Source organism: Eleutherodactylus coqui, chromosome 6 (assembly GCF_035609145.1).
Source record: "Eleutherodactylus coqui strain aEleCoq1 chromosome 6, aEleCoq1.hap1, whole genome shotgun sequence".
Lineage (NCBI taxonomy): Eukaryota > Metazoa > Chordata > Amphibia > Anura > Eleutherodactylidae > Eleutherodactylus > Eleutherodactylus coqui.
Window position 1 is genome coordinate 47284316 of NC_089842.1, and position 25546 is coordinate 47309861.

Consider the following 25546-nt stretch of genomic DNA (forward strand, 5'->3'; position numbering starts at 1 on the left):
TGCCATTCACTGACATCAAGCAGAGATGGCGACACATCCGAAACTATCCTATTTTTTTCTATCTCAAACCCCAAGCACTGTAGATGCAATTCTCTAGCAAATCAACACCAAGGGCCCCAAAGTGTCTTCGTCCAAGGGCCCCTCTGCAGTCACTAGAGAGTGCGAGCCAGCAGATCCGGCAGGACGCGGCGCATTGCGGGCGCAGCAGCCTGCCCTACTACCTGCCGGCAAGTAAGGGGTCACTTCTGCTACCCAGCGAGTAGTCCCTCGCATCCGAGCGCTCTGATTCGTCAGCCCTGCAGTCTCAAGACTGAATCCCGCCACCTGATTGGCCGGCGCCTTCCCCTGGCTGCTCATAGGTCATAGCATCCTCCTGCTCGTCGGGGCTGTAAGCTCTCCTTGTACCGGGATTCCTCGGGAGAGCTGCAGGTAATGGAGGCTGCGCTGCCCGGCCATCCATGAAGTGCAAATAAGCAGACTGACACATAATAAGAGCAAGCAAATAAAAGCCACCAATGTGCCAGGAGGGCTGACAGCAATGGGATCTGCCATGGATTTATGCAGGGTCCGCCCATATTGATTGCATCAAGGGGTTTGCCCACTGCATGGTGAAGTGTGGCAGAGGCTTACACTGCCCCCCTTCTATAGGTGTATATATGGTGCATGGCTGCTGTATACAGTGCCTGCACTTAGCTGCTTGCACACAGGCCTCGCTGCTGCTGCTGGAGGAAGGCAGTGCTGACCTTGCTAGATCCTGGGCACACATTCTTGCTTTTGTCTTTGGCTGCCTTCACCATGTGCTCTCAGCTGTGGCTCCTGACTGACAGGAATATCCTGGAGGACTATCCTCAGATGCACATCCTGGAAGCCATGAAGCAGCGCTGCACGGAACAGGAGCTGGACTTCACTTTGGTCTTAATGGATCAGATTGCCCTTACTGTCATTGATGGCAAGCTGGGTAAGAGCTCTGGAGTTTTATCTAGTGGGAGGGTGGGGGGCATCGCATACAGGAGACCAAGTCTCCCTGGAAGTCAGCTGACTACAACTTGAATGCATCTTCTGAAACTCATTGCCTTTTAATTATAGAGGACTTCTGCTTTCTAAGTTTTTTCCATTAGCTTGCTTGCACTGGTGATTGTCCCTCACCGCCAGTCCTTCAGGCCAGGCACTTGACTTGGAGTGTATCGTTTTTCATCTACAGAGATATTGTTACTTGTTGTTTCCAGTTTATTGAAATGCTACACTAATAGTCATAAGGGAGTAAAGGATGCTTGCACACCGGCGTTAGGGTCAGTTCGGGGTTTACGGCTCTCTGCTCCGGTTTTGGAGGAGAAAAGGGCTGCTTTAAGAACTGCGGCGGGGGGATCCGTTTTCCTGCTCCATTTTGGAACACGAAGGGGGATCCCCTGAATGAATGATAGGACCGAACAGCCCCCAATGATTATCGTGGGGTCTGTTCGGTGTCCGCTCAGCTGCCCGGCATTTTACCGGATGCGGTGCAGTTTCTTCCGGTATGTCGTGCCGGATCGGCGATAGAGGAGGTTGCAGCGCAAATGTGAACTCGGCCAAACTGATATGAAATGGAAAAAACGGATCCGTTTTGTTTCCCCATTGATTTCCATGGAGTTTTTTCCTCTGGAAATAGAGCAGAGAGACAGAAGCCCTGAACTGCCCCTGAGGCTTCCTACACACGGGCAGGTGCGATATCAGGCAATGAAACTTGACTCAACATCGCGCTCATGAACGTGTGAGGTACCCGCGGATGCGAGGCGTTTTTCTGACAGCCGCGTTGGAAAATCAGCAATTGTTTGTAATGGGAAACCTGACATCGCACTCACATGCATATCGCACGCTGTCCAGTGTGTTTTACGGTCCCATTGAAAAGAATGGGCGATGATTACGAGGAACGCGAAAAGTTAGAACATGCCACTAAAAATTCGCTCATGTATATGACTCCATTCAAAAGAACGGAGATAATATTCGTGCGAGATCCGTACATCTCGCAATGCACAAATCTTGCACGATTTTCACGCAGATGTGAAAGCAGCCCAACTTTTGCTGGCGGGGTAAGTGGCCAAGTGCTGGTTGCAGGGAGTAAGAGGAGGTCCAACAAATTACTCTGCCTTGCCCTGGAATTGGGTCTGCTGCCCCCGCAAAGAAAGTCTAGAGAAAATGCCAAACAAATTCATGTAGGTTATTTTTTGCTTTTTTCTGTTCTTGCCCCCTGCCCCGACATATATAAGTGTATAGATGCTATACAGGCCACGCTTATGGTTCTAGAGCCTGCGTGTAAGGGCTTCAACGGATGAACGTGGTTCGTGAAACTCACGCCCGCAAAATGTGATGAAGTGAACAAGCAAGAGGAGTTGGGAAAGGGGGAAGATTACTCACCCAATCACGCTCCCCTTTCCTTTTCCGCACGCTGGGCTGCAAACCAATCACAAGCATAGCAGCAACAGCGTGAGCTTGTTGCCGGACTTGTGGACTGCCTGCTGTTACTGTGGGAACTTGCAACTCAGTTACCTCCAGCGGCCTCCATTCAGTCTCCTTCTCACTGTGGGGGGAGTTAGTAACCCTGCAGTGAAGAGGTCAGGGGACACAGGACTTCTGATCCTAGGATCAGTGGGGGTCTCTGCAGTCAGACCCCCACCAATCAGCAAGTTATTTCCTATCCCGACCATTTTTTTCCATGTGGCAGCAATAGCTTTTCTCTGTATAGCTGGAGACTCGGAGCTACCTGGAACCTTAAAGAGTCACTGCACTTTTAAAAAACTTCTGACATGTCAAAAGTTCTGATCACTGGGGTCCGGGTGCCGAGACCCCATTGATCACTGAAATGAAGGAGCTGCAGCGCTCACCTAAGTTCTGTGCGCTTTTGGCTGTTACCATTCTTTGTTGGCTCTGCTCAGCGGTGAAGTCGAATGCGTAGTGGTCTATAGATATCCATGCGTCCATCTTCAGCTGCCAAGAAGATCCAGCAGGGAATGATGACAGCCAAAAGCACACAATACTCGAGTGAGCGCTGCAGCCCCTTCGCTTTAGCAATCAGTTGGGGTCTCAGCACCCGGACCCCCACTGGTCAAAACTTTTCATGTCACTCTAATTTGTCAAAAAGTTTTTTAAAAGTGCAGTACCTCTTTAAAAACTTTCCGTTCTTTTTTTAAAACATGCCAGGTTCTTTTTTTTAAACCCCTTTAATTTGGGGTTTTTTGTGATTCAAGGACATTTTAATGGCGTGAAATGGGGGTCTTGCTTCTATAGAGGGGTGGAGTCTATCTGTAAAAATTTGGGACTGTCAGTGATTTTTGGCTAAGCTGTCCAGAAAAAATTAAAGAGTTGACAACTCTGTTAGGCAAATCCTTATCTGTATTTGCCCAATCCATACTAATACTATAAATTCTCTAGGGGGTTCTCTAAGGGAGCACGACAAGATAGATTTATTTGGTGATGTGCAGACGCACCTCCGCGCCAGCACCGTGTGGCGAGGCGGAGAGGAAGGGGGTGCACATCATAAGCTATTCCTACACAAATGGGCAGACATGTCAGGGCACCCCGTCGTTCCCACACGTATGCGATTAATAAGTGCGGCAGAGTGGAGGGTAAGGTGGGGCACATCATAAGCTAGGCCTCCCCAAACAGGCAGACACATGTGGGCAGACATCGATGCCGGACGTATGCGATTATTAAGCTAGCAGGGATACCCGTGTTGCCCAGGATTATAACTTGAACCAAAGACACATTAACATGGATGGAGATTTTAAAGAAAATCTGTGTTGCCCATAGCAACCCATCACAGCGCAGCTTTCATATTACCTCAGCAGTATTTACATTTCAATATACAGCAAAACACAAATAAGTAAAAAAAATACAAATTCCATGCGGACGCAGTTGCAGGTAACAAGCCCGCAGAGATTAAAGGGAATACATAGGGAGTTTAGGGTTTGTTCCCACTAGTGTTAACCCCCGTTTATGTTTCTCTGTTCCGTTTTTGAAACAAAGAAACCTAAATTCCTAATGGGGGTTAATACTGGTGGGAACAGGGCCTCTTTCACGCGGTGAGCTAGGGGCGCAAAAATCATGCGCTTAATAAACACGCGGCTGTTAGAACCAATGGTTTGCAATGGAACGTTCAGATGAAGGAATCTGAGCGTTCCCATAGGAAACTGCTGGGTCTAATAGCTGCGTCTTTTTTCAGTGCGTGATTTTTGCGCGCCTAGCTGTGTGAATGAGCCCAAAGGCTAACTTGACACTGGTGGGTGCGATATGGGGCCGTGAATATCGCATCCATATTGCGCTCCCCACCATGTGAAAACAGCCATGACTGCGGGGATAAAGGGAATCCCCTGCTGTGGCTGTCTCACAACGCACAAATCCCACGTGATTTTCATGCGAGTGTGAAGGCAGCCTTATTTGATGCAGTAGATGTAACATGTTATTTATAAATATTATTTATTATATATTTTATTTATTATATTGTAGCAGATTGGTCAGTTTTACTATAAACTTGCTGGGGTACGGCTGGCTGCACACGGATTCCGGCTGCAGGATCCCACAGTGTCCGGCTGGGGACCCCACGTACCTGTCAGTTGTCTTCGTGTGCAGGCGGTCTCCTGTGTAGCCGTCGCGTCGGCGTACATGCGCAGTACAAATATACCAACGCTGTGGCTAGGCGATGAGACGGATCGCGACTATTCTGTAATGCTCATTGCGGAAGGGCCGCGGGGCAGACGGCTTCCATTGACTTCAATGGAAGCTGTCCTTGCGGAGTCCCCACAGAATCGCAGCATGGTGCGATGTCTTCTCCACAAGCGAAAAATTGCTATCGATTTCCGCTCATGCAGATGAAATTGCGTTTTGCCATTGCATGCTATGGGCGGTATTTGTTGTGGAACCTGGTGGCGGACGCCCGCTCCGGACTCCACAATGCAAATCCGCCCGTGTGCAGCCGGCCTAAAAGGAAAGCTTCTGTTAAAGCAAGATCTATTGCGTCTCGCAATGCACAAAACTCGCACAATTGTGTCGTCTGTGCGAATGCGCCCTAAGTCGGACTATCAGTCCAAGCGAGAAATCGCTGGTGTGAATTAGCCCATTTAAATGAATCTCGGAATCAGACAGAACTCGCACAGGAAAATCGCCCACGTAAGTACATGCTGAAGTATTCTCACTCTCATCAACGGGCAAGGTAACATTATAAGGCTGCCTTCACAGTGGCGATACAAATCGCGCAATTTTCACATGATGCGAGAGTGAGTGGAAACGCAGAATTCTGACACCAATGATTTTCAATGGTTTCCTTCACATTTGCAATTTTCACTCATGCGCAAGAGAAAAAAAATTGCGGCATGCTCTATCTTTCTACGATTTTTAATCTCCCATGTTTCCCTATGGATCCTCCTTTTTATTGCATCGCAAAGCACAAACTCGCGATTTTCGCGCGATGCGGTTTTAACATTAGAAAGTCGTATCGGCAAATGAACAAAGGGCTTAAAAAAAAAAAATCACACTCAAAAATCGCAAGCGACAGCGATGTTTTTGCGAGAAAAAGCAGCACTGACACTCAAAAAATCGCAGTAACAAAGACACGATTTTTTTGCGGCAATATCGCCCTCTCCCATGAGACTAGCCTAACTCAGCCCCCTCCCTATACCTGCAGTATGACCTTTGCACACATTACAGAGCATGCCCACAACACATTCCCATTGAGGTCGATAGGTCCTTTTCAGTCATAGGGGTGGCGTCGCACCAGCCTCTCCCTGTTTGTATATAAGGAGAAGTTTAAAGAGGCGGTGCTGCCACCATGACACGGGGGTCCATTTGGAATGAATCTTCAAAGTATGTCTCTCCTGGACACAACCGGAGTAGGTGAGTGTAGGACAGCTTGTAAGTTTGTGCCCGGGGATGGGGTTGTCCAGAGATGGCACAACTCAGACAACCCCTTTAAGAAACACTCTGCACTAAGCTCCTCCCTGATCCTGAGTATTGTGCCCTCGGTCGGCAAATGACAATGCCTTGTAGGCAAAAAAAGTACAGTAAAGTACGCTGATGTGGGCGCTAAAAAGCATAGTTCCTCCTGCAAAAAACCCTACACTCATGCACGTGCAAATGCGCATACGCCGGCGTGAAGCCAGCCTAAAACTGAGCAATTCATAATATCAAGTGCAGTGTCACGAGAAAACAGGCTGGGAGAACCCCGCGCTCTTGGCATTCCAGAACCTCAGGTTTTCCTTCTAGAACCCTTCACCTCGCACAATGCAGCCCAATCCGCCGCTGTGGGATTCCACACCAAAATCTGAATTTTGATGCAAAATTGCAGGCAGGTTTTAAACCATTTTCAAGTCTGCATCATCATTCGCAGGCAGCCTGTGGACTTTGGTGCAGAATTTGCCGCGGCTTGCGGTGCGTCATGTGGCCTATTCCGTCCCGCATGAAAGGAGGTCCGTTAATATACTGATGTTTGTATTCAGATAGAGGCACAATTGATAGTTATTTCAAAATATCTGCAGAACGGTGTTATTATATTACCATCATCATCATTATTGTTACATTTCAGTGCATTTAGAGTTTTAGAGGGTTTTGTAAGGCCAATGTGGCTTTATAGTCAGCCGCTTTTAGATTACCTTTATTATGCCAAATTAGCTTAATAGGGAGAAGGTCACCTCATTAATGGTGCCCTGCCCATACCACAAACACACACTCCTTGCTACTAGCTACAACCCCGAGTCACTTTTCCAGGTCTATCTGCAGGATCGGGCGAGAAGGAAAAATGGTTGAAGCAATCCAAAAGTGATACCTGAAGGTAGGAAGGCAGGGGGATTTAATGACCCCATGAGAGGTGCTGCCGACTTGGTCGGATGCCTCACCCTGATTAGGTGGGTGTGGAATATTACCTGAGACACCTCAACAGCATCAGCACTGCATTCGGTGCCTGTTTTACTACCTACTGCAACATTGGGCCATGCAGCAACTGCAGATCTTGCTGTCTGTATCTCAGCACTGCTGATGAAGAGGCTCTCTGGCTCAAAACGCGTATTCTACATAATAAAAAGTATTGATCTGCACTGACTTGCCTAAAGTGCATTCATTGCAACGCTTGCCATGCACCAGGCTCTTCTTTCACAGTTATCTGCAAGATAGGTCATCAATAGTAGATCTGCAGGAGTCTGCCCCCCCCCCCATCATCTTCCTGCTGACCAGCTGCTTGCCTGGCCATTACACTCAATACATTGAGTTGATTTCAGCAGGAAGCAGACAGCTCCATTCCCACTGCCTTGGCCAGGCTTGATTCCTATTGAAGTAAATGACCTGCAATACCAAGCCTGACCACTGCAGTGTGAACGGAGCTGTCTGCCTCCTGCAGAAATTAGCTCAGTGTATTCAGTGCACCAGCCAGGCGAATAGCTAATCAATGGGGATCCCGTGCGGCGGACCTCTACTCTCAATCTACTATTGATGGCTTGTATTAACCCTTTGCAATCCAATATTGGATTCAGGATTTCCTAGGGGGGGGTTCTCTTTCTGCCATTATACAATGGTGCCATCTGCTGGCTAGAGCCAGTACTGCGGTATGGGACATGCTGGAGAGGCCGCTGACAACAGAGCGGCCAGTAATATACAGTAAGAATACCCTGCCGGACGTCTTCCGACATTGGAGCTGTACAGCCTTCAATCAGAATGTCTTCAGACGTCAGACAGTGGATTGGAAAGGGTTAATAATAGGCCATCAATAGTTTACAACCGCTATCACTGAAGGCCATCAATGGGAAATCAAAGAAAATACAATGAATTTAAAAGGGTATATCCACCTTCAAACATCATTTTGCATCATCATACAAAGTTCAGTAACTTTGGAAATACACTATATTACTTGTCTTATCCGGGTCGTGAGCTACAGCCGGAGCTGCATTCACAATTCTGCTTGTCGGCATTGCAAACAGGTGAAAAGAGGCTTGTCAGACGCACCTTTAAAATGGTTTTCCAGGACTTTCACACAGCCGAGAAAATATTGCACGAATATGAACCCTATTCTTTTAAATGGAGTCGTATACTCTTGATGCTCCTCTCCGTCCTCGTGTATAGGGAGCCGGCCGTCAGTCTTGGTGACGCAGGTCCGGAGAGCTCTGTGCGGCCCGTCTCTTTGACTCGAGAGCTCCGTTCCAACTCAACTGAAACACATTTTTTTTTTCGATTGTAGTTTTATTGAATACATTGAAAGGAAAAGAGAACAATGTAGAAGAGAAGTAACAAAAGCCGATGCGTTATGTGTGTCTGTATCAGGAAGAGCGTATATAATGAAGCACAAGTTCTATCGGACTATTCATGCCATCGAAAACATAACCTTCGTTCATAGCACAGCAGCAGCCCAGGATAAAAAATACATGGTGCGAGTGGGCACCCCTGTCGTGCGGTCCTGCTGTCCTGCGGTCCTGCTGTTCTGCGGTCCTGCTGTCCTGCTGTCCTGCGGTCCTGCTGTCCTGCGGTCCTGCTGTCCTGCGGTCCTGCTGTCCGTGCTTCGCGCAGCGTTGTTTTGGAAAGAAGCAGCTGTTTCACCTGCAAAACCACTGGCCCAATTATAATGGCACCGCACATTTGTGGGTGAAACGGCTGCTCTCCTGCAAATGATACGCCACTGAACAATCAATTTAAAAACTGCAACAGCCGTACGACCATGTTTTTTTTTTTACCATGTTGGGACTGTGTCAGTGCCGTACCGCGTCGCCCTACCCAGAATTATAGGCTATCATTGCTTCATCACTTGTGACTGGCAAGGGTTCAAAGGCGGTCAACCGAATTAAGGTGCTTCATTGCATACACTGGCACAGTGCCGTTCATACAGATGTGGTTGTGCTGGGTATTGCAGCTCAGTCCCATTCAATCTGCATTAGCAGGCACAAAGGCTTCAAACAAGCGTATGCGAAAAAACGCTCACCGAAGCACAACATATTTGCGCATTGAAAAGTTCATTCGCACACAAGTCTGTGTAAATTACTTTTGCACACACAGGGACAGTTTTTACGCTACCATGACACCCCTCTTCCGTGGATTAAAGAGCCTAATGAGGTCCAGATGTGGGGTTTTTTTACGGTTTAGGACAGTTTTTACACATCCCCTTGCGTATTTGTGCACCTTCCATAGACTTCTATGGGGCCTTTGCTGTGCAAAACTCCGAAAGATAGAGCATGCCCTATTTTTATCCGCAAAACGGGTACAAATCCATTGAAATCGATTCTCTGCGCATACGGTTGCGTGAATAAGCCCCGAATTAGCAAACGAGCAAAAATGAACAATAATCTCCAGTGTAAATCGCTTGCTTTCCGTTCATTATTCATTTTATGCAGGCATGAAAATCATCGTTAGCTCGTTCACTAATCGCCCGGTTTAAATACAGATCGCTCAGCCATTCTCATTCACTTATACAGTGAATGAGAATGACTGGCCGATTTCTCGTTTGAACTAGCCAACAATGTATCTGCTGTATAAACAGGCCGCATGAGCGAATGAGCGAACTATGACATCATCCGCTGGATTTAACGATAATCGGCTTTTCTAAACGGACCCTTAGCCAATGTGTATTCGCAAACAATAAAGGGGTGAGGCTGGTTCTATGAAGCTGACATCCCTTTCAGAGAAAATCTGGCACATAATTACTGGAATATATTAATTTAATTAATGTTAATTGCCAATTAACTAATATTCGTCATCGACACCGATGCGTCACGCCTGTTGAACTATATTGGTTTATTCACATTTCTTTTTTTATAGGACCTGCTCTATTTTTGTCCGCATTTGTGCACCATGGGTCCCTATGGAAGTCTATGGGAGGTGCGCAGAACACTGTGCAATTCCGTAAAAAAAAAAGACCTGTTCATGGTGCACATACATTATACTGAGGCGTGCACAAAAGCGCACATGCCCACCTGAAAAAGCCCTGAATGAGTGTTTTTAGCGCTTGTGTCGGCATATTTCACCATAATCTTTACGCCTGCAGGGCATGTTTATTTGCGTACGGCAGACAAACACGCCCCGATTTAAGTGGCTATTTAGTCTAGAGTGTTAAGGCAACAGAAATGCAGTCCTAAGCTCTTGCTCACAACCTGAAGGTTGTGAGTTCAATCCCCACTTGGTTCAGGTAGCTGGCTCACGGTTGACTCATCCTTCCGAGGTCGGTAAAATAAGTACCCAGCTTGATGGGGGGGGGGGTAATAAATAAATTACCTGAAAGCGCTGCGGAATATGTTGGCGCTATACAAATAACAAGATGTATTTATTTTCAATTAGGTCTTTTTCCGCAGCGTATTACGCATCTCCTTGAATGAGGGTTTCCATAGACTGCTTAGAGGGGTTATCCAGGTTGTAGACATTAATCGCTGGCGGTCCGCCGATCATGTCAGTGGGACTGTAATGCTCAGAATGGCTGCTACAGTAGGGACAGCATCCGAGCGGACCCCACTGACCCCGAGGATAGGCCATACATTTCTAAAACTTGGATAACCCCTTTCAAGATGATTTGCAGCTTAAATTCAATTTCTGAAAGGTTAATTCAACTGAGACGGCCAAGAAGGCTGCAATTCCTGTTGTCACTTTTGCAAAAAATGATCACCTCGAGAAAATAGAAAAATGACAATATAATTCATAGTCGTTCAATGTCATTCTATAGTTCTGCAGAATGAAATTAGTAGCTTTGCAGACGCTCCCCTCCAAGACTGTGTGTGATGAGGCGCTTGTGTAGAGATATGCAGCGGCTGCAGTCCTGGCCTATGGTTAGATGGCACAATCTGGGGAATTCTCCCCCCCCCCCCCCCCCCCCCCCGATCATAAGAAAAAAGTGATATATATTGCACTAATAGGCAGTCTGCTTGTGTAAAAAGCAGCAAGATAGCAGTGTACCCACACCAGAACAGTACTATGTGAATAAATACTGTACCAGAAGCAAGCTGAGTACATAAATACAGCACCAAGTCCAAACTCATATCATAAATATAGCAGCAGAACCAAGCTCATAACTAGAGATGAGCGAACGTGTTCGGCTCCGCCCCTTTTCGCCCGAGCACCGAACTTTGCGAGCAATTCCGTGCTCGGGCGAAAAAAGTTCGGGGGTCGCCGTGGCAGCGCGGGGGGGTGCGGCGGGGAGTGGGGGGGAGAGGGAGAGAGAGAGGGCTCCCCCCTGTTCCCCGCTGCTGCCGCCCGCGCCGCCGCGCCTCTCCCCGCCCCCCGGCGCCGGCCGAATCTTTACGCGCGGACACTGAAGTCCTCGGTAAAGCCGGTGTCTGGGTGCGTAAGTGTTCGTTTAGAACACGTTCGCTCATCTCTACTCATAACATAACTATAGCAGCACTCAGTAAATAAATACAGCATGAAGACAGCTCATGACATAACTACAGCAGCAGAACCAAGCTCATAACATAACTACAGCAGCAGAACCAAGCTCATAACAAAACTACAGCAGCAGAACCAAGCTCATAACTACAACAGCAGACCCCTTTTAGGATGTTCTGGACAACCCCTTTTAGGATGTTCTGGACAACCCCTTTTAGGATGTTCTGGACAACCCCTTTTAGTATGTTCTACACAACCCCTTTTAGTATGTTCTACACAACCCCTTTTAGTATGTTCTACACAACCCCTTTTAGTATGTTCTACACAACCCCTTTTAGTATGTTCTACACAACCCCTTTTAGTATGTTCTGCACAACCCCTTTTAGGATGTTCTGGACAACCCCTTTTAGGATGTTCTGCACAACCCCTTTTAGTATATTCTGGACAACCCCTTTTAGGATGTTCTGGACAACCCCTTTTAGTATGTTCTGCACCCTTTTAGGATGTTCTGCACAACCCCTTTTAGGATGTTCTGGACAACCCCTTTTAGTATGTTCTGCACAACCCCTTTTAGTATGTTCTGCACAACCCCTTTTAGTATGTTCTGCACAACCCCTTTTAGTATGTTCTGGACAACCCCTTTTAGTATGTTCTGCACCCTTTTAGGATGTTCTGCACCCTTTTAGGATGTTCTGGACAACCCCTTTTAGGATGTTCTGGACAACCCCTTTTAGGATGTTCTGGACAACCCCTTTTAGGATGTTCTGCACAACCCCTTTTAGGATGTTCTGCACAACCCCTTTTAGGATGTTCTGCACAACCCCTTTTAGGATGTTCTGCACAAGCCCTTTTAGGATGTTCTGCACAAGCCCTTTTAGGATGTTCTGCACAAGCCCTTTTAGGATGTTCTGCACAAGCCCTTTTAGGATGTTCTGCACAAGCCCTTTTAGGATGTTCTGCACAAGCCCTTTTAGGATGTTCTGCACAAGCCCTTTTAGGATGTTCTGCACAAGCCCTTTTAGGATGTTCTGCACAACCCCTTTTAGTATGTTCTACACAACCCCTTTTAGTATGTTCTACACAACCCCTTTTAGTATGTTCTACACAACCCCTTTTAGTATGTTCTGCACAACCCCTTTTAGTATGTTCTGCACAACCCCTTTTAGGATGTTCTGCACAACCCCTTTTAGGATGTTCTGCACAACCCCTTTTAGGATGTTCTGCACAACCCCTTTTAGGATGTTCTGCACAACCCCTTTTAGGATGTTCTGCACAACCCCTTTTAGTATATTCTGGACAACCCCTTTTAGGATGTTCTGGACAACCCCTTTAAGTATGTTCTGCACCCTTTTAGGATGTTCTGGACAACCCCTTTTAGGATGTTCTGCACAACCCCTTTTAGTATATTCTGGACAACCCCTTTTAGGATGTTCTGGACAACCCCTTTAAGTATGTTCTGCACCCTTTTAGGATGTTCTGCACAACCCCTTTTAGGATGTTCTGCACAACCCCTTTTAGTATATTCTGGACAACCCCTTTTAGGATGTTCTGGACAACCCCTTTAAGTATGTTCTGCACCCTTTTAGGATGTTCTGGACAACCCCTTTTAGGATGTTCTGGACAACCCCTTTTAGGATGTTCTGGACAACCCCTTTTAGGAAGTTCTGGACAACCCCTTTTAGGAAGTTCTGGACAACCCCTTTTAGTATGTTCTGCACCCTTTTAGGATGTTCTGGACAACCCCTTTTAGGATGTTCTGCACAACCCCTTTTAGGATGTTCTGGACAACCCCTTTTAGGATGTTCTGGACAACCCCTTTTAGGATGTTCTGCACAACCCCTTTTAGGATGTTCTGCACAACCCCTTTTAGGATGTTCTGCACAACCCCTTTTAGGATGTTCTGCACAACCCCTTTTAGGATGTTCTGCACAAGCCCTTTTAGGATGTTCTGCACAACCCCTTTTAGGATGTTCTGCACAAGCCCTTTTAGGATGTTCTGCACAAGCCCTTTTAGGATGTTCTGCACAAGCCCTTTTAGGATGTTCTGCACAAGCCCTTTTAGGATGTTCTGCACAAGCCCTTTTAGGATGTTCTGGACAAGCCCTTTTAGGATGTTCTGGACAAGCCCTTTTAGGATGTTCTGGACAAGCCCTTTTAGGATGTTCTGGACAAGCCCTTTTAGGATGTTCTGGACAAGCCCTTTTAGGATGTTCTGGACAAGCCCTTTTAGGATGTTCTGGACAAGCCCTTTTAGGATGTTCTGGACAAGCCCTTTTAGGATGTTCTGGACAAGCCCTTTTAGGATGTTCTGGACAAGCCCTTTTAGGATGTTCTGGACAAGCCCTTTTAGGATGTTCTGGACAAGCCCTTTTAGGATGTTCTGGACAAGCCCTTTTAGGATGTTCTGGACAAGCCCTTTTAGGATGTTCTGGACAAGCCCTTTTAGGATGTTCTGGACAAGCCCTTTTAGGATGTTCTGGACAAGCCCTTTTAGGATGTTCTGGACAAGCCCTTTTAGGATGTTCTGGACAAGCCCTTTTAGGATGTTCTGGACAACCCCTTTTAGGATGTTCTGCACAACCCCTTTTAGGATGTTCTGCACAACCCCTTTTAGGATGTTCTGCACAACCCCTTTTAGGATGTTCTGCACAACCCCTTTTAGGATGTTCTGCACAACCCCTTTTAGGATGTTCTGCACAACCCCTTTTAGGATGTTCTGCACAACCCCTTTTAGGATGTTCTGCACAACCCCTTTTAGGATGTTCTGCACAACCCCTTTTAGGATGTTCTGCACAACCCCTTTTAGGATGTTCTGGACAAGCCCTTTTAGGATGTTCTGGACAAGCCCTTTTAGGATGTTCTGGACAAGCCCTTTTAGGATGTTCTGCACAACCCCTTTTAGGATGTTCTGCACAACCCCTTTTAGGATGTTCTGCACAACCCCTTTTAGGATGTTCTGCACAACCCCTTTTAGGATGTTCTGCACAACCCCTTTTAGGATGTTCTGCACAACCCCTTTTAGTACCAAGGTTTTTGGTTTGATCTTTTCATTGTCCAATTCCAAGAGCCATAACTTTTCAGTTGCTGTACAAGGACTTGTATTTTTTTGTAGGACTATATGTGTTTTGCCGGGGACTCAAACAGCTGCACCGTGTGAACAGTGAGGAGTTCTAAAAGTACGATAAGTATTTTATTATACATTGCCCGAGTCACCATGATCACATTTCACATTGAGACCTCCAGAACTAATGGAGCTCGTTGCTGCAACAATCCATTCTGGTTAATAGAGAAGAGGCCCTGAGTGATGACCCTCTGATAAAGCATATGGACAGGGGTTGCCAACCCCTTTTAGTAAGCGTATTCTCTAGAGTACAAGTTAGATGCTTAGCCAGCACCCTGTGCAGAATTATTTTGTCAACCCCTTATCAAAAGCAAAAAAATTATGTATACTATATACAGTATTGCCTGTCTGTACTTCTGTTGTGCAGAACAGTTCAGTGAATAACTACGGTACGAAAACTAACTCATGGAGTTCATAAATACGGCACCAGAACCAAGCTCAGTATATAAATACACCACAGAAGCCAAGCTTAGTACATAAATGCAGCACTGAAACCAAGCCGAGTGCATAAATACAGCACCAGAACCAAGCTCGGAACATAAATAAAGAAACAGAACCAAGCTTATAACAAGTAGCTGAACTAAATGATTGCGTAGATGGGGTGCTAATAGGCTGACATCAGAGGGTATGAAACAGAACAAGGTAGAGGATGATTCATGTAGTTCTACAAGAGGCTCCTTCAAAGCGGAATATCTTATGGCTGGGCAGACCTGAGGAGGGGGCCATCAACCCAGCCTACATCCACCTAGTGCCCCCCTTCCCCTGAGCTGGTTGTCGCCACCCTGTGGTCACATGTAACTAAGGCCAGCTATAATCATATAGAGCCTTGAGAATAGCCATAAGAGGAGCAGAGGTAGGAGTCGTTCCTTAAACACCTCAGTTTTGCATTGATTTTCTGCAAAACATGTCGGAAAATGTAATTTGACTGCACTGTGCAAATAAATCCGTGCTTTTATTACGCTACTCACTCCATAATAAATGCTGAAATCAGGATAGAGACTCCAACCAGCTGGTACTTAGCGGAAACCATCTACATACTTGCTTAGAAATGTACTGAAGCAATTAACATAGTGAATTAAAGATGTTCAATGTGAGATGTTTCAGAATACATTTATTCTTCTGGCAGTGCTGCGGAGCTGCAGCACCAGGCGGCCTGGCTGGGTCTTATATTTCCCTGATTGGTATTACACTTGCTTGACATTGAGCTAGTGATATATCTCGTGGCGTTCAAAGAGCAAATAAAATGTTTTTGATGCTAATATATATCACAAATCGGACAGCAAAAGCATCAACCAAACAGAGCTCTATAATATTGTATAATGAGCATATCTAATAAGTCCAAAAATATCAGGAACCGAGAAGGAGTTGTTGGAATCGAATGAAACTTCCTCTGTGTGATTGTAACGCTGATATAAGGGAGTGATTACAATATCAGAGCGAAAGGGTCATTTATTGTGGAGAACTGAATACTTGAAGAGAGGCTCTAGTACCCTGTTGTATCGTCTCTAGCATGAATACAAGATGTGATACGGGCAGGCATGGAGGCTCTAGTACCCTGTTGTACCGCCTCTAGCTTGGATACAAGATGTGATACATGTGGGCATGGAGGCTCTAGTACCCTGTTGTATCGTCTCTAGCTTGGATACAAGATGTGATATGGGCAGGCATGGAGGTTCTAGTACCCTGTTGTACTGCCTCTAGCTTGAATACAAGATGTGATACAGGCAGGCATGGAGGCTCTAGTACCCTATTGTACCGCCTCCAGCTTGGATACAAGATGTGATACGGGCAGGCATGCAGGCTCTAGTACCCTATTGTACCGCCTCCAGCTTGGATACAAGATGTGATACAGGCAGGCATGGAGGCTCTAGTACCCTGTTGTACCGCCTCTAGCTTGGATACAAGATGTGATACAGGCAGGCATGGAGGCTCTAGTACCCTGTTGTACCGCCTCTAGCTTGGATGCAGGATGTGATACGGTGGGCATCGAGGCTCTATTACCCTGTTGTACCACCTCTAGCTTGGACACAAGATGTGGTACTGGTCGGCATGGAGGCTCTAGTACCCTGTTGTACCGCCTCTAGCTTGGATACAAGATGTGATACAGGTGGGCATGGAGGCTCTAGTACTCTGTTGTACCGCCTCTAGCTTGGATACAAGATGTGGTACTGGTCGGCATGGAGGCTCTAGTACCCTGTTGTACCGCCTCTAGCTTGGATACAAGATGTGATACAGGCGGGCATAGAGGCTCTAGTACCCTGTTGTACCGCCTCTAGCTTGGATACAAGATGTGATACAGGCGGGCATAGAGGCTCTAGTACCCTGTTGTACCACCTCTAGCTTGAATACAAGATGTGATACAGGCAACAATGTGGTTGCAGGACATCCTGACCATATCACTAATCTGTCATTATCCCTCATACCACAACTAGGGGTGACTGACTGTCATCTGTGATAGCCCCCCAGACCATCACACCAGCAGGGTGCAGTGTGCTGCTCCACAGCAAAGTCAGGATTGAGGTGCTCACCTCTAGGAACACAGCAGTCATCTGTCCCCAAACTGAACCTGGATTTGTCGCTGAAGACAACCCGACTCCACTCCGTAGCTGTCCAATTGCGTTCTTCATGACACCACTGCCAACAAAGGCAATGGTGGCTGGGTGTCAAAGGTAGTATACATAATGGGCACTATCATACCAAATGTCGTTCAGCCAAGTGCCTGGGAATAGTTCGGACAGACACATGGGTATAATCATGGCGCCACCTGTTTCTGGATGGCAGACAATGAAACAGTTGGAGCTGCTTGTGCTTGTAGGATGGTCAGAACCTCCTCTTTACTGGTGGTCTGTCGGGGGAGTCCTGAGCCTGGTCACCTTGTGTGCCCTCACGCATACACTGGTCCCAACACTTCCTAACAGTCTGGTCGGAACGGCTGGTAGGGGACAATTCATCGATACAACCATCCAGCTTCTCCCATCCCAATAATGCGCCCCTCTCAGGCTCTGGTAATGAGGTGACATCTCTTCTCTGTGTCGTAGAGGCGTCTAGTGGTCAACAAGCTCTACAGAAGTGGAAGAAGAGGTCACTGCACACAAGGAGTCTCTAAGAGCCTTTTATAGGGCAAGGGTTGAACCACTTCTAGGTTCTCAGGTGACAAGACCATTCATCTAATCACCACAATTATTCTAAGGCCTAGTGCCTACGGCCGTGACGGGCTTCGCAAGTAGAATTCCATAGCGGAGCCCGTCACGCCCCCCCCCCCCCAGAGACATCATACTTACCTCCGGATCCGCCGCCCGACGTCCCACATGACGCTTTGGCGCGCATGCGCAATAGACCATGGCTGGCGGTAGGTGAGGAAGCGTTTTCACGCTATCTTACGCTGTGCTACAGTGGAAGATAGCATGACGGACAGCTTCCTTTGACTGCAATGGAAGCCGTCCGCGCATACGCCTGCGGCAAATAGAACATGCCGCGGGTGAGGACGTGTGATTTCACGGTGTGGAATTCCGCGGTGGAATTCTGCACCGTGAGCATTGCGCGTAATACGCGGCAGAAATGCGCCCGTGGGAATTGGCCCTAATCATTGTGGTTGTAACTGCATGCCAAGTTTTGCAGCAAAAGGACAACTTCCAGAGGCAAAGTACTCCTACAAAGTATATATAAATAGAGAAAAAGTGAAAGAAAAAAAACATACAATTTTACAAGTTCTAGGACTCACAGGAGCGTATTATGCATTATTATGTTATACGCATAATACGCTGTGCATAAATCCCATAGACTTGTGTGGGGGACATGAAACACGTGTATTTTCTGCGCAGCGGAAAAAAATAGTACATGTCCCGTTTTGGGGCGATTTACACGCATAAGTCAACCATTCAAGTCTGTGGGGTGCGTAAATTCCACGGATCAATCCATAGTATAAATGCTGAGTATTCCGTGCGATGTTTTTTCAATACGCTCGTGTGGGTGAGACCTTAGGCCTCTCACACAGGCGCTTTTTACTGCGAATAACACGGCATTTTGAACACCGCGTTAATCACGGTAGAACGCTCCCATTGAAATCAATGGGACCTTACAGACATGCGCTCGATTGCGGCGATGGACGGCGCTTTCCAGCGTCGCAATTTTCCAGCAGAGTCTGTTCTATGTTTTGCATTTAGTGCGCCTCATCAAAGCTGTATATGTAAAGAAGAGGGACTAAACGAGCGCTGTTTAAACGGAACGATGAGCGAATGAGCCAACAATGGTCTTTATTCCTGTAGAAACTGAACAACGAATGAGAAGCAAACGATTCTTGTTCGTCATTCAGTTTAAACCCAACAATTAGTGTTCACTTTTACTTATTTGAACATTTTTGGGTTTTTTAATGCTAATCGTTCAGTCTAAACGCAGCACAACTCTCCCTCCTATTAGCAGCTCTGCCAGTGCGTCTAATGAGGATTTTTCTGATTTTTTTTCTATTGACCGCTAACAGAATTGTGAATGCAGCTCTGGAGTATAATTCAGGCTGTAACTCAGGATCAGTACAGGTAATATAATATATATATATATATATATATATATATATATATATATATATATATATATAAATAATAGTTTTATGCAAAGTTTTAGACCCAATGCACACGGACGTATTTGCATTGCGGAATCCGGAGGCGGCATCCGTCTCCAGATTCTGCAGCGAATACTGCCCATAGATGTACCATGCAAAAGCGCTTTTGCATGTCCATGAGCGGAAATCAATAGCGATTGTCCACTCGGAAGGAAAAATCACAGCATGTCCTATTTTAGTGCGATTCCCACGCAGACGGCTTCCATTGAAGTCAATGGAAACCATCCGATCCACGGCCTGTCCGCAGCTGTCACTGCATCATCATCTAGAAACTACATGGCGTCATCTGTACTGCACGTGTGCCAGCCGGACCACCCAGCACATCCGCATTACAGATGAAGACACTGTGGACAGGTGTGCAGTGGGTCCGCAGGGGGCATCGGTTCGGATTCTGCTGCGGAACCCGACCCGGCCGTGTGCAGGCGGCCTTAGTCAGGTGTGGAAAATTGCAGAGTAGGAATGCTTTCAAAAATATTGTGACCGCCTTTGCCTTCTAAACAGCATCAATTCTGGGTACACTTGCACACCGTTTTTGAATGAACTCAGCAGGGAAGTTGTTCCAAACATCTTGGAGAACTAACTAGAGATCTTCTGTGGATGTCGGCTCGCTCAGATACTTCTGTGTGTCCCTTTAATCCCAGACAGACTGGACGATGTTTTTGTGCATAGTTTAGTCGCTTGGCCTTGTTTCTGTGTCAAAAAGGCCATTTCCAGACCGGCTTCTCCGAACAGTTGACGGGTGTACCCAGGTCTAACTTGTTTCTGCCAGTTTTGAGCTGATGGCACTGCTGCTTATCTTCTGATTGGAATAAGCATGGAGTGTCTTTCATCTGCTGCACTAGGTTTCCTTGGCCGACCGCTGTGTCTTCAGTTTTCAACATTCACTGTTTCTTTGCGCTTCTTCAAAAAAGCTTGAACAGCACACCTTGAAACCCAAGTCTGCTTTAAAATTTTTAGCCAGGGAAGACCTTGCTGATGCAGTATAACTACCTTGTATCTTGTTGCTGTGCTCAGTCTTGCCATTGTGTATGACCTGCGACTGTCTTCCACAACCTCACCTTTGTAGCAGAGCTTGGCTGCTCCTCACCCAGTTTTAAGCCTCCTAAACAGCTGTTTCTGCCTTAGGTAATGACTGTGTTTTAACCTACATATAAAAATGATGATCATAAACACCTGTTTGGTTTAATGGGTTGATCATGCATATCACTGCAAGTATACAAACTCCCTGATTTTGTGCAAGTGTATCTAGAAGAATTGATGCTGTTGTGAAGGTAAATTAAGGTCACACCAAGTATTGCTTTGATTTAGGCTGGCTGCTCACAGGCGAGTCGGATCCTGCATGTGGAATCTGACTCCGTGCCTAGCCAGCATCTGCGCGTACCTGCTTTTCTTGTTCTCTTCTGTACTGCGGATGGTGCGCACGGCGAGCTGTCGGACATGCGCGGTCCAGATTTGTTTTCTTAAAACCTCTGCTTTTCCCGCATCATCGCTTAGCGATGAAGCAGAATCCGCGACTGTTCCCCAAAACCATTGTGGAAGAGCCACAGATTGAATGGCTTCCATTGACTTCAATGGAAATCGTACAGGCAGAATCCACGCAAAAATAGAACATGCTGCAATGTTTCCTCCGCGAGCAGAAAATCGCAATTGATTTTCGCTAATGTGGAGGTAAAAGCGTTTTTCAATAGCATGTTTATGGGTAGTTTTTGCTGCCGAATCCAAAGGCGGACGCAATGCAGATTTGCCCGTGTGCAGCCGGCCTATGATGTCTCTTTTGTTCATTTACTTTGCATTTTGTTAATTGACAAAAAATAAACTATTAACACTTCTACCGTGTTTCCCCAAAAATAAGACAGTGACTTATATTAATTTTTGTTCAAAAAGGTTTAACTTTTTTACATGTATAGCTGCCTGGATACTATTTAAATTGACCTTTTTAATTAGCAGGGCTTAATTTTGGAGTAGGGCTTATATTTCAAGCATCCTCAAAAAGCCTGAAAAAATGATTTTGCATCCTCAAAAATTCTGGAAAATTATGCTATTTCTTATTTTCAGGGAAACAGGGTATTTGTTGAAAATATTCTTCCTTTAATATCAAGTAGAAAAAGGAGTTTTATTAATACAAATACTTGCAAAATATACTATTTTAAAAACATTTAAACGTCCCCCAAAAACGGGATTATTATACATACTAGAGCCATGCACATAGTAAAAAACGACCCTAAGGGTGCGGGCAGACGAGCGCATAAACGGCGCGTTTTTGCGACCAAACGTATATACGTGACCATCTGAGGCAATGGTTTCGAATGTATTCGTTCACATGGGCGATTTTACGGCGCGTAAAAACGGCAATTCGAAAAAAACCGGAACATATGTGACCGAAATACGCGCCAACGCATATTCGATCGCCGAAAAGACCGTTTGCAAAGTAGGAACAGACGAAAATACGCTTTCTAGCTCTGGTCGTGATCGGTGAAAAACGATCGCTCGGGCGATTATACGTTGCGCTCGTGCGAACATAAATACGCCTACGCTCGTCTGCCTGCACCCTAAAGAGCAGCCCCTGATTCAGAAGACAGCCTGTTGTAATTTGTCACACAACAAAGATTCCAAAAAAGTCAACCAAATTAAGGCTGGGCTCACATGAGCAAGTTGGATTCCGCGTGCGGGAGGCCTGCAGCGGATTCTGACTATGAGCCCGGCCGGTGACCCTGCGTAAATCACCTAATTGTACTGCAGATGACCGCGGAGGCACGCAGGCAGTTATGCGCAGTACAGTTTTCGGTATTTCTTGTTTGTTTTTCCAGCCCCATTGCTGAGCGATGACGTGGGTACCCGCAGCCCATTCGTAATGTTAATTGCATAGGGCTGTGGGTCGGACACCTACATTGACTTCAGTGAAGGCCATCCACACGGATTTCAAAGCAAAATACAGCATGCTGCGATTTTTCTCTGAAAAAGGAAAATTTAAAAATGTATGCCTTTCACTGCCCGCGTTTTACCTGCGCGGATGCCGATCACGGAATCCAAAATTCTAATCCGCTCGTGTGAGCCTTGCCTAAGGCTCTATTTTACCGTGGAATGCTCCGTTAATGTCAATGGAAGCATCCGACCCGCAGCCCATACGCAATTAACATTGGGCTGCGGGTACCTTCGTCATCGCTGAGCGACGGCATGGGAAATATGAACAAAAAAATCTGTACTGCACATGACCGCCTGCAAACCTCTGCAGTACAGCTAAGTGAGGTACACAGGGTCACTGGCCGGGCTTACGGCTGGAATCCACTGTGGGCCTACCATATGCGGAATCCGACCCACTTGTGTGAGGCCGGCTATAACAGTAACAGTTAAGGCCCTTTTAAACAAAATGATGATTGCTCAAAATTCGCTGAAAAGCCATTTTTTGAGCGAGAAGTGTGTGTAAATGTGTGCCCATCATACACTTAGGCCACCTGCACACTGGCGGAAATCCCGCGGCAGGATTTCCCCCACTGAAAGCCTGCATAGGAGTGCATTACAATACGCACTCCTATGCAGACGGCCGTGGTTTGGCCGCGCGAAATCTCGTGCGGCAAACAAGCCGCGGCGTGTCCTATTTCTGTGCGGGGCTTGCAGAGCCTCGCACAGAAACGTCACTCACTCGGCCGCCGGCTCCGGTCTGCGCATGCGCCGGCTTCCCGGCAGCCGGCACATGAAAGAGCCGGGGCCGCCGGGCGCAGGTGAGTACGCGCTCGTCCCTGCAGGCGCTCGGGTCGGATCGCGCGGCGAGAATCCTCGCCGCCGGATCCGACCCGCTCGTCTGCAGGCGGCCTTACTGTGCACTTTTCGTCCATGGCTGAGTTTATCTGGGCTTAAAATCCATCGTCCCTGATAAGACGGACCGCTCGCTGAGTTCTCCGTGGGCAGCGCTGAGTTCTAAGCGGGCAGCGCTGATAACATTCTTTCAGCAGCTGTCCCGCTGGAGAATAATAGCGATGTATTTAGAGAACAGACCGCCCGCTGTTCTCTGAATACATGCAAATGAAGCTAGTTAGCTACTAATGGGATGATTATCTCTTTAGTGGCTAATGCAAAGTGATCGCTCAAAACTGTCACTTTCTGACGAATTTTCATCTGTGTGTAAATGGACCTTTAGACCCTATAACCTGCCAATAATGTGCAATATTCAAGATAAGACTAATCATGCAGAAAGGGTTAAATAAACACCAACCATTTTCATACACTGCAGGTTGGACAAATAAATGGTAATTACCACAGTGAACAGCTCTGAGACCAGCGGTCTGATAGCCGAGGCATGAAGAGGATTCCTGCAGAAGTACTGTTAATGACCCACAGGCATACGAATCAAGTAGGCTGCACCATAATGCCCTGATGCCCAGCGCATTTCACCACCATACAGCGGCTTCCTCAAGAGCTAATGATCATGGTTCTACTATGTATATTAATTCCAGTTTTGGGGGATTTATAACCCTTTCCAATCCACTGACTGACGTCTAAAGACATTATGATTTAAGGCTGTATAGCTCTGATGTTGGAAGACGTCCGTCGGGGTTCCCTTACTGTATATTGCCAGCCTCTCTGCTGTCGGAGCCTATCCAACGTGTCACCTCATGCAGTACTGGCTTTAGCCAGCAGATAGCGCCGTTTTATAACGGCAGAAAAAGAGTAAGCCCCCTAGGAAAATCTGGATACAAATTGGATTGGAAAGGGTTAAATGTAATTTAAATAATATGTTTTACAAGTATTTGTATTAATAAATCCTTTTTCCCCTAGATATCATTTATTCATGTGATTTAGTTGCTGGTTGTTATTGTGTTTGGAACGTCTCAAATAACTCCAGATCAATGAAATGTAAAACATTAAATCCGGTGGAATCCAGAAGACGGGTGTCAAGATACTCTCTCGATAGTATAGGGTGCCCTCCCGGGTTCAGACCAGAGATATCGCCACTCTGTTGGAGATGTGGGGGAGCTCAGGGCACTTTACTACATATATTCTGGGAATGCCCAATGCTAGGCGCCTGGGCTTTGGTTTGGCGCATGAGGTCTAAATTCACGCTCTGCCTAAGTCCGGGCTCACACAAGTGAAAGTGTAATGCGTATTACACAAAGTAAGTTGCAGGTAATTAAATCAATATGCGAGCGCAAAAAAGAATAAAACATGTTCTATTTTTCCACGTATTATTATTCTCTATGGGTGGCGTATATATGCACCGCTGCAAAGCGACAGCGGGGGAAATTTAAGCAAAGGAAAACTGTGCATGACAGCATGTGTGAGATACGCCATCATACACGGCGATAGGCCAGCTCCACAGCAGTAAACCCTGTATGATTCACACAGGGTTTTATGCATACGGCCGTGTGAGCCCAGCCTAAGTCTGCTGCACTTTTCCTGCTACATCTCAGTGACATCCCACTATCTACTTACAAACGTAACATCTGGCTAACATGTCTCTCGCTTGTATTCCCAAATTGGGGAGACCATCTCCGCCCTTGACAGTCTTGATGTGGTGGTTCCACATAATACAGGAGATCATGTCGATGGAGGACCTTACAGCGGCTGTTAAAGGAACTCATGATGACTTTGTAAAACCATAGTTTCATTGGCTGGAATGCCAGAACTCCCTGGGATACCGGTCTCTATCCTTTACTTAGATTGCAATCCTTTGTTCTAAGTGAATCCTTCAGAGATTCCTTCTCATTCTACCCGGCTTATGTTTTTCCTCTGTCTCATGGCCGCTTGTCAATCCTCCCCCCCCCCCCCCTTTTTTTTGTGCGTTTTCGCCTTTCTCCTTCCCCATTCTTCCATGTGGCAATTGATGTTACATAGGTTCCTTTTATGACACCAAGTATTATTTCTGAACCTGTACTGTTATTTTGGCAAGTGCCATGTCTTTACTGTATCGGATAGCTTTTCAGTCTTCGTACCGTGTCCTTGGTCTGTTTGCCTTAAACTACAAAAAAGGAAAATAAAATAATTTAAAACATTTGCTTTGCCAATTATTTTTTTTTTTTTTTGCTGACAAGCAAATTTCATATTCCGGGGCCTCATGTTCCTCATAACACAATGGAGTCTGAAGTACTGATCCCTATGTCTATATGTAGAAGATACGGCACCGTAGGAGGAAATTCACCTGTCAGCGAAATCTTCCCAGCCTTGCTTCGCCTCTCTTAGCATCTCCCGCTCTCCGTCTTGCTCTGCAGATCCGCACTATGCAATATCATTAGCATACTTACTTAGTCACTGATATGACACACTCTTCTCTATTAGCCTTGTGAAGCTTGACTCCATTCTCTGGAAGAGCAGCGGACCTCTTGAGTTCAGTAGAGGCATCATTTTGCAACTGATAACAATTAAAGGGGTTTTCTGGGCATTTAACCCTTTGCAGTATTATTGATATATCCTTTGGTTCTTGGGGCCCCCAGAAATCAGCTGATCCGAGCCCCGCACTCCCTGTAGCAAGGCCAGACATCCATATTGGGATTGGAGCCTGAAAT

The 25546-nt window shown here is 46.5% G+C and overlaps 1 protein-coding gene across 1 annotated transcript in view; it reads left to right on the forward strand.

The window, feature by feature from the left end:
- The first annotated feature begins 795 nt into the window (after window positions 1-795).
- The window catches only part of RIMKLA (ribosomal modification protein rimK like family member A), a 44905-nt gene continuing 20154 nt past the window's right edge, over window positions 796-25546 (forward strand). The window contains exon 1 of the mRNA XM_066609331.1: window positions 796-958. Within this exon, the coding sequence (XP_066465428.1) occupies window positions 796-958 (163 nt within the window). The remainder of the gene's footprint in view (window positions 959-25546) is intronic.